At 33.8% G+C, this 10,521-nt stretch overlaps 2 protein-coding genes and 1 pseudogene across 2 annotated transcripts; 2 read left to right on the top strand and 1 right to left on the bottom strand.

Annotated features, from left to right (window-relative positions):
• The first annotated feature begins 1,897 nt into the window (after positions 1 to 1,897).
• Positions 1,898 to 3,387, top strand: LOC114077545 (non-functional pseudokinase ZED1-like). The gene has a single exon (XM_027917634.1). The coding sequence runs from the start codon at positions 2,091 to 2,093 to the stop codon at positions 3,186 to 3,188; it is 1,098 nt and encodes a 365-aa protein (XP_027773435.1). The 5' UTR covers positions 1,898 to 2,090; the 3' UTR covers positions 3,189 to 3,387.
• A 1,273-nt stretch (positions 3,388 to 4,660) lies between these two features.
• On the top strand, positions 4,661 to 6,566 carry LOC107022391 (annotated as a pseudogene).
• A 2,125-nt stretch (positions 6,567 to 8,691) lies between these two features.
• LOC107023627 (3-isopropylmalate dehydratase small subunit 3-like) lies at positions 8,692 to 9,756 on the bottom strand. The gene has a single exon (XM_015224377.2). The coding sequence runs from the start codon at positions 9,687 to 9,689 to the stop codon at positions 8,922 to 8,924; it is 768 nt and encodes a 255-aa protein (XP_015079863.1). The 5' UTR covers positions 9,690 to 9,756; the 3' UTR covers positions 8,692 to 8,921.
• Between the last annotated feature and the right edge of the window lie 765 nt (positions 9,757 to 10,521).

The following is a 10,521-nucleotide window of genomic DNA, read 5'->3' on the forward strand; positions in this document are numbered from 1 at the left end:
ATTTCTAACATAAATTTAAGGCTACTTAAATTGTTCAAATACGCTTAGGTTATTTTAAATATAAAAAAAAATAGTTCACGTGGTCAATTGACGAACTACATTTAAAAACAAAAAAACAAAAATCAACCCAATATAACAACTCAAACATGGAGGAAAAAATATTAGTTTGTGAAATCATCAAATTACATGGAATAAATTTGGAGATTTAAACGAACATTTATAAATATTCTCATATAAATAAAAAAAGAACATGAATTACAAAAAAAAAAAAAATAGGAAAAAAGATTTTGGGATAATTTAGTCATTTAAGGGGTCTTATCCAAGGATTGCTAAACCTTGAATTAGTTATCCCTCCCTTTCCTAGGGATAAAATAAGACCTTGTATGAGGTATAACTAATCCATGGAATAACCAAACAATATTTTTGTTAGACTATATTTTAATCTATGAATTGTTTTGATTAATACTTCCTACCAAACGGGTCCTTAATATTTCATCTTAATTTAATTATTATAATTTGTACCCAATTCCAAGTATTTTACCCACTCATTTAACCCAAAAACCCCAATCCTAAAACTGGGGTTTCCGACATTCAATCAACATTACTTAGATTTGAATCATTTTTTTCCTATTTCATGTTAATTGTTTTTTAAGGTGGAAGAATATTAAGAGCTCTGTTGTTACTTTTGTTGAGTCCTCTATTATTTTTTCGAAGTTAAATTGAGAGTTATTGTGTTCATAACTTTCTGTGGGATGAATATTGAGGATGTGCGGCCTTTTACTGGAAACAATTCTTGAAAATTTGAATGTTCGTGTTTATGAGGTGATGATGAAATCAGTCGGGTAAAGAATGGTGTTAACTGGTATGCCCAGGGTTATGGTGGAACGTTTTTTGAAGGAATATTTAACTGTTGATTGTGTTAAAGGGACTGGATTGATTGTGTTGGAAATCATTTGAGTGTATCTGACTGTTTTCTTGGTCTCATTGCCAGTCAAATAAAAAGAGATAAGAAAATCATGATTCTTGTTCTTATTATATTACTAATTTGGATAATGACATTGATTACTTTACCCCAAAATTTAGCTAATCGTTAAATTGTAAGCATAATAACATTGATGATTTTCTATCTAAAATTTGACTCCATTAGTTAGCAGATTTAATAATTGTACTAAATAAGTCGATATCGTAATATAATTTACTCTGTTACAACCTAATTCTTTCCTTGTCGTGCTTTTCTTTGGGAAAGTGACAATGAAATGGGTTGGGGTTTTATAGGTTAAATACTTGGAATTGGGTACAAATTATAATAATTAAATTAAGATGAAATATTAAGTGGAATAAATATATATCCATGTAAGTATGCCAAGTAGATGCTACATAAGATGATAAAAGATGGGGATATGAGACTTAATTTTCTGAGGGTAAATATATGCCTAAAGTTAGATGAATGAGGTAAATACATCAAAAAAGTTAGATATAATTATTTTTTAAGAGTATAAGTGCAAATATAATCCTTTTTCGTACTACTAATTTACGTCAAAGTTAGATGCACTATTAATAGAGAAAATGATTTAAATGGTCCATACTTTATTATCAAATTCTCAACTACACACCTAAAATTAATTATCCAAAATTAATTATCAATTTAAGCAATCAAGAAACAATAAATTACTTTTTTCTAATTCTATCCCTTATAAGACTACTTTAATGTTTTAAAAGGTACTGGTCAATTTGAAGTTCTAATACTACAGTGAAAAAATTATTTTTATAATTTTCAAAAGTACGAATTATTAAAATTATTTTAATAATAATTGATAGTAGGATTAAATTAAAATTTATATTATAGTGGACAGAAGGAAGTAATATTTATCCCAAGAAAGAGTCGGTCTTTAAAAAAAAATTTTCAATGAAACACGATTTGGTGTGGAATTCCACGCAGGCGCCAAAGTAGAAAGGAGAGGCAGGAAACTTCACAACTTCCTTATTCATTCCCACTAGTGATACCATATTGGATCTAATCCAACTAGTGGACAACCAGAGATATCAATTGTTAACTTCAAAATTAGCACAAGCTATTGGGTAGAAAAAAAATGCAGTTCTTCAGGGAACTCACAATTAGGAAGAAACAATCATTATCCGAAGAATGGCGGAAGAAGGAACATGATTATTATTTACATAATGGAAGTGCAGTGCTAGAGGAGCTTCTTGCTTTATGCAACGGAAATTGCAGAATTCCCATCCGATACTTCACTGCCTCTGAGATCGACGATGCAATTAGTTACTCTCAAAACGAATTGGAGATTTTCGATGGACGTATGGTTGCAGGATCAATGGACAAACGCCTCGTTTTCGTTAGGTTTTTCCCTAATTATTTTAGGAATTTCTTCAATATTTTTCGAGATATAGCAATTACTGCTCAGATGAGTCATCTGAAGAATGTGCTGAGACTTGTCGGTTGCTGTGTCGAATTCGAAAAACCAGTAATGGTGTATGAATATGTTGAGGCTATAAGTCTCCACACTTTACTCTTCGAAAAGGGCAATCATGATGATCAAACCAGAAAATCATTATTATCTTGGGGAAATAGATTACGAATTGCCAATGAGGTTGCTTCAGCAGTCGTCTTTCTCCATACAGAATTTACAACGCCTATCATCTACAAGGATCTGAAACCATCAAATGTGATTATAGATCAGAATAGTGGTGTTGCCAAACTACTAAACTTCTCATTATCCGTATCATTGCCTCCAGGAGAATTGCAAGTAATAAAAGATGTTACTTGCGGAACATATGGATATTTAGCTCCAGAATATGCGGTTTCAGGTATTGTTACTCAAAATACAGACGTCTATAGCTTCGGAGTTGTTCTACTTCAGCTATTAACTGGGAAGAATATGGGCACTCTAGATATAAAGGATCGCAAGTATATAATGTATGATGTAGAATCAGATCTTGATCCGATAGATATTGAAAAGATATATGTAATGGACATAGCAGATAAAGCCATTTTGGAAGAGTATGGGATTGAGATTCAACAACAATTGGAAGATTGCTGGGATCTTGTAAAGAAATGCACAAAGTCAAAAGGAGAAGAGAGACCTTACATGATTGAAGTTGCAAAGGAATTACGCCGAATTTACAACTGTTTTCGTGTTCTCACTCTTGGCCAGAATCAGTTACATAAGTAATCGTTAAGACTTAAGCTCCGCTCTATTTGTATAAGCAGTCTGTTAAAAAGAGGTAATAATATCTACTCAAAATTGTTTAGGGGTAAACGTAAAGCTAGAGTGCCGTTTTGAAAATAAGATATATAATTATGTATCATCTTCTTCAATTATCAAGGAAAAATCAGTTAATTTCACGGTCATATTATTGTGGATTGTAAAAGTGATCTGCCTATCATTTGTCAATTTTTGCATTTTTACTCCCTCTTTTCCATTTTTAACTTGGCAAATCAAGAGATATTTCTTACTCCATTTTCTTTCAAAATTACAAGTAACTATTCTAAAGCATAATTAATAAGAATGATTTAATAAAACAAACCCTATAATAAGCGCCAAATCAATAATAACCAAGTAACCATAATTTTAAATGTTTATTCATTGAAAGATAGTATTGGCAAGAACAAAATGCATCAATTAAGTGCCGATAAATATTAAACAAATAAAGCTATCTAAATTTTCTCAAAGTGATTTGATAATAGTATAATTCTTTAACTTAATATTTCAAATAAGAAAAAAAAAAGCACATATAGTCAAACTTTAAATAGGTTGACTTGTCCACTTGGCACAAGGATGTAGAAGCTTGAAAGTTTTTTTTGGTTAATTTGAATGGAAGAGAAATTGATGGAGAAAAAAAAACATGGAAGTAAATTATTGCGATTAAATTTCTTTAAAAACTCGCTGCTAGAGTTCTAAAAATAAAATTAAAAACTGCTCTTGCAGCGATTTGATGTTACAATATAATAAATAAGAACCCACTGACCAAGCAGCAATTTTGTCAATAAATAAATAGATATTTTTCTGTAAACTGTACAGCGAAATTGTTTTCAACTTTTATGCTGGTTGCTAAAATCACAAAATCTTGCTTCCCAAGAGCAAACTGTTCCTTTGTGGTTAAAAAAAAACGAGTTACCCTTTATATTTGGAGGGAAACCGAACTATTAAAAAAAGCTAGGTATCTAAACTAATACTGCCTTAGATTTAAAAATAAGACACATTTTTAAAAAAAGTTGATTAATGACATTAATTAAAATATAATTTATTAATATTATCCGTTTGAGCTTTGAAAAACTTATTCAGAAAAAGTATCATACATTCATTTATTTTGAACCTATCATACATTCATTTATTTTGAACCCAAGGGAGTAACAAGTTGGGTTGAGTAGGGAAAGTAGTTAACAGCCTGAGTTAAGTCCAAACTACTTGCACCGAACAACTAGCAGTCACACCTTATTACTCCCTTACCTTTTTACTTATTCATTTTTAACTTTTTACTAGTTATTTCTGATGAATCAACAAATTATAATATTTTTTATTTATTATATTTTTAATTTATTTGATAGTTAACGTTTTAAAAAAAATAAAATCTCTTTAATGAATAAATTAATTTTAAAATTTTATTAATTAATAGAGATAATCCCAATGCATATTCACTAGAGACCTCAAAGTTATTGCCAAGAAAAAATGCAGACACTTTTTTCCTTTGCCTCTGCAACAAGGCGGAAGAAAGAACATGATTATTATCTAAAGAATGGAAGTGCGGTACTTGAGGAGCTTCTTGCTTTATGCGACGGAAATTGCGGAATTCCCATCCGGCACTTCACTGCCACTGAGATCCACAATGCAATAAAACACAGTAAACACAAATTGGAGCTTTCCAATTTGTATATGGTTATGGGATCCGCCTCGTTTTAGTTAGTGTTAAAAATGACAAAAGTTCCACATCGGTGATTAATGAGATGAGTGGACTCCTTATAAGGCTTGGACAATCCTCCTCCCTTTGAGCTAGCTTTTGGGGTGTGACTTAGGCCAAGACCTAATTTCACAGTTAGGTTCAATAGATGGAGCCTCGATATCCACCGAGATATAGCAATTACTGCTCAGATAGGTTGTTGTCTAGAATTTGAAGAAAGCAGTTATGGTGTATGAATATGTTAGAAGCTATATCTCTTTTCGATCTACTTTTCAAAAAGGGTAATCTTACTAGAAAATCGTCATTATCTTGGGGGAATCGACTGCGAGTTGCACGTGAGGTCGCATCTGCACTAGTTTTTCTCCATACTGAATTTACTACGCCCGTCATCCACAAAGATTTGAAGCCTCGCAATGTGATAATAGATGAGAATAGCGGTGTTGCCAAAATAGTAGACTTCTCATTTTCCAGGAAAATTGGAGATACAAGACCGTGTGAGTGGAACAATGGGATATATAGCACCAGAATATCACCGGGAGGGTATTATTACTCAAAAAACTGATGTCTACAACTTTGGGATTCTTCTCTTTCAGCTATTAACCAGAAAGGAAGTGGGATCCGATGCTGAAGAGTATGATGTTATGGAAACAGAGACACTAGATTTTGAAGAAGACGCTAAATCCAATACTGAAGAGGGTAATACCGAGATATAGCAATTACTGCTCAGATGAGTCATCTCAAGAATGTGCTGAGACTTGTTGGTTGCTGTCTACAATTTGAAGAACCAGTTATGGTGTATGAATATGTTGAGGCTATAACTCTCAGCGATCTACTTTTCAGAGAGGGTGATCATAAGACTAAAAGATCATTATCTTGGGAAAGAGATTACGAATTGCCAATGAGGTTGCTTCTACAGTTGTTTTTCTCCGTACAGAATTTACTACACCCATCATCCACAGAGATATAAAGCCTCACAAAGTGATGATAGATCAGAACAACGGCGTTGCCAAAATAATACACTTCTCATTGTCTATATCATTACCTCAGGGGAATTGGAGGTACAAGATGCTGTACCGTGCGGAACATTTTGGTATTTAGATCCAGAATATGCCTCCCTGGGTATTGTTACTCAAAAAACTGATGTATACAGCTTCGGAGTTCTTCTCTTTCAGTTATTAACCGGAAAGGAATCTCTTGATAGTATGCAATCCAACATTGAAGAAGGTAATGTTATCGATAGAGTGGATTCTAGAATTTATGAAGAAACAACAAATTTTATAGATCCAAATCCACCAACCATGGTTGATCTCTACATTAAAGAGAGTAATGCAATAGATATAGCAGACCTACCTTTTTGGAACAGCACGGTATTGAGATTCGACAACAATTGGAAGACTACTTGGATGTTGTCAAGAAATGCACAACATACAAAGGAGAAACCAGACCATATATGATTCATGTTGCTAAGGAATTACGCCGGATTGAGAACTGCTACCGTGCCCTCACTATAAATCAAAATTAAATATCTGTTTTAATTCATGAGGTATAAAAAGAAGTTTGTTTATACCGTCGTATTTATGTTGAATAATAGTCAATAGATGAGATCTGTAGACAATGAAATTGCCCATTTAGTTTTTAGTTGTTGGATTGAATCTAATTGATCTTTTTGTTTGAATACTAAAAAAAAGTGAGACCATGTTAGTTTTGTAACTTACATGTAATTACCTTTTAGTAGTTTCAGACTATGCCACGACTTGATTTTTACCCTTTTCCTTGTTAATCAGGCAAGAGACATTTCAGTGCTTGCGAAACCAAGTATCCAAATACTTCAAACACAAGATATAGGTGGTTGTTTTCTGAGGAAGGTAAAATCAACACCACAGGATACATGTTCCTTGTTCGACCCATTAAAACAAAATCTAAGATGGGATTGTAACTTCTCAGCTCATGCTAAAGGTCCTTTCTACTAGGAAAACAGACAGATTCTCTGATCTTAACATATTGATTGGTCTTGTATAGTCAAGCTGGAGAATTTAGCATGAGCTAGGCCAGGTTCACATAGTTTTTTTCTTTTTATGCTAAGAGGCTCACGTAGTAATAATTGTGAGTTGGCAATGACTGCTCGGAAGCCACAACTCTAATGCCAGCGTTTATACAGCTACTATATAGATGGTGATTACTACTGGGTAGGCACATAATTAAACAGCATCTTTTAGGCATCACAAAATTTAACGCAAAAGCAGTGTGCATTTCTCTTGATTCCTAGGAGAAACTACGTTGTTATCACAAGCATACAATATCAAGTTAGTTCAAGAGAGGGGAGATTAGTGACTTATCTATAACACCAGTTTGCTGATGCTGCAAACCCTCCAAAGGCTTTGAGTCAAAATTGACTCTATAGAGAAAGGAGAAGGGGCTTTGACAATAGATATATGTAGATGATAAGGTTTTTGAGAATCCACTGAAACGAGCAAGAGGAAATTGCCTTCTTCCACTGGAAACAAACCATTTCAGTCACTGGAATAATTAGAGTAAGCTTTCGGGATAATTTCCTTGTTTTAGCTGGAGACAAGACAAGCCATGGAGCCAATTCTAAAATGATCTAAATTACTAATAGCCTATTCATCCGGATATGCATTAGGTATAAGAAGAGTAAGTTATGCTTATTACAGGTCCACGAACCTTGCTTTAACTAAGAAGGCAAAAGAGGAAACTTCACATGGCATAAGGTGAAAGACAAAAAACCTAGAGAGATAAAACCAAGAACTGGCACTACAAATTGAACCCCAACAATTTAGAATCTTAGATTGACAAGTGTGTGACTGACTACCAAGTAATTAGTGGAAGACAAGAGGCACAAGATTTTCAACTTCGATCCTGGGATACGCGATAAAAATTGCCTTTGAAGGATCAACCAATCCACGACGTGCGTCATGTATGCTCATCATTGTTACGCAAACTTTGCAAGCTCATATCTAAGGTGACAAAATTTCATGTCATATAAACTCCTGATTCAAAATCTTCATGATTTCATTGGCTCCAAGAACAATATGATCTCTTTTGAGGAACCATTCCCAAGTTTCTGTTGGACTAAGTTGTAGCTTCAAGGGTCTTCATTTCAAAACCATGTTCTTTCTTGGGACAATTTAAGGATGGCGGGGAATGAGGTGGGTGAATGTATCTACTTGCATAAAACCAGATATTAATTGAACACTTAAACCTTAATAACATAAAGATCTAGCAAATGCAAGCTCTTCAGTTCTCATAAAACTACAAGGTGTCAGTAGGTGGTAAACTGTAAACATATTGCAAAAATGATTTACCCATAGACATAACAAAACTTTATTTAGATATACTTTTAGGGCAACTGATTCTTTTATCCAAATCATAAAGCAGCCACCACAACACAGCCTATCCCTTTTTTTTTAAAAAAAAGAAGATAAATACATAAGTACATAACACAGCCTATGCCCATTTTATTTTATTTAAAAAAAAAGATAAATACATAAGTACATAACACAACCTATGTCGCAAAGCAAAGCCGGTCTCATGCCCAGATTAAAGAGAAACAATGCTAAGTTGATATTCACATAAAAACAATCTAATTATAATGAATCAAGGATACCCTTCGGGGTGGCCCAGTGGTTTGAGCTTGGGACTTCCATGTTGGAGGTCTCAAGTTCGAAACCCCTTGCGAGCGAATTTCCAAGGTTGGGATTGGTCCTAAAGTTGGTCCAGACAGATTTCTCGGTCATCAAACAAAAAGCAAACTAATTATAATGAAATTGTGATAATCCTCCAGATCATATAGAGTCAACCCAACTATTTTCGAATTCGAATGTAGTTTATACATCGATTAATACTGAAAAAGGCATAAACAAAACACAAGACAACTTAAAGGGTGTTGAATTTTTTGCCAAGTCATACAACAAACACCATATTTATTATGCAATAATCTTTAAAGTACAAACTTTAAAAAAGAACTGAGTCAATTACCACTTGGAAAACTAAGCTTCTCGTGCAGAAATCATTCCAGCCTTTCTTGCATAAGCGAAAATGCCACCAGCTTCAATGACAGGACCAGCATCACCAATAGGCTTCAATTTATACTCTTTTCCAGTTGTATGATTAATCAACCTACTCTCTCCAATTTCAACGGTCACCACATCACCAGTCTTACACTCCTCACATATTCTCTTTTCCGATTCAAGCGGATAAACTTCACCAGTCGAAACTGAATTCCTGAAAAAGATCCTCGCATACGACTCCGCCACCACTGCCGATACACCAGCTGCCCCCAGAGCAACCGGCGCGTGCTCACGCGATGACCCGCATCCAAAGTTGTCACCACCTATGACGATGGAGTACTTTGACGTGAATTCACCTGGTTCGACGAAACGGGTTTGGTACGATGAGGGAAGTCCACATAGAGCGTATGACCCGAGTTTCTTGTACTCATCTGGATTTGAAGGTACAAGGGTTAGGTATTCTGCTGGGATGATTTGGTCAGTGTCGATATTGTCTCCGAGAACGTAGCAGAGGCCGTGAAATGTGGTGGCAGTCTTGGTAGTATCCGGTGTAGTAGAGGCGGCGGCGGAACGGAGAGGTGCGACAGTGTAGTTTTTCGGAGCTGAGACGGAATGGGAGATTGGATTATGGGAGGATATTGATGGGAATTTAACGGAAGGGAGAGGGTTCATAGAGGAGGCGCGTGGTTGGAACGAAGAGGATTTGAAGGTGGTGATCGAACTGGAAAGAGCTGTTGAAGCCGCCATTGATTAAAGCTCGGAGTGGCGTTGAAATGGAGAATGCTAATTTTTCGTTGAAAACAGTGTACTAAAACGTGGGCAGACATCTTATTAGCTATATATTGGGCCTTAGAATTTTTTTAGCTATTGGGCTTACAATTAGATCAGATTAGCAAGAGAGCTGCCAATTTTATTGGACCAGTGCGACTATTTTGAAAAATTACTTTGATAAATTTCTTTTAATAAATAATTATTAATTTTAGAAATATTTTTTATTTATTATCACTTATAGTAATATTATGTTAAATCTTCAATATATATTAAAGTGTATTAAGTATGCAATATATATGTATTATAACTATTTTTGAAAATATATTATGCTTGTTCAGTAAGAAGTTGACACATTGTATTATAAGTATATTAAAATGTGTGATAAATGTATTATCCATCAATAAAACTTGTATTATGTTTGAATAACAAATTATTTTTTGTAATATGAATTAAAAGTGATAAAGTGAAAAAATATGATATTGCTATAAATGATAAATATTTTTTATTTATAATATATTTATGTATGTTTCCCATCCTAAAATTTGGTGGAATCCAGAAACAATCCAAAACGTTCTAATACATCTTGTTTCATTTTTGAATACATCCATCAATGTCTCGATACATTATATAGCAGTTTGGATACATCACTTAATGATTTGATACATTGCATATGTCTCGATACATCGCGTAAATTGATGTATCTGATTGATACATCACATAAAGTAATGTATACGAGAATATGAGAAAATAGGAACTTTTGAATGGTAGAAAATTTTAGAATATATGATAAAATAAAAATTGTATATTT

Source organism: Solanum pennellii, chromosome 6 (assembly GCF_001406875.1).
Source record: "Solanum pennellii chromosome 6, SPENNV200".
Taxonomy (NCBI): Eukaryota; Viridiplantae; Streptophyta; class Magnoliopsida; order Solanales; family Solanaceae; genus Solanum; species Solanum pennellii.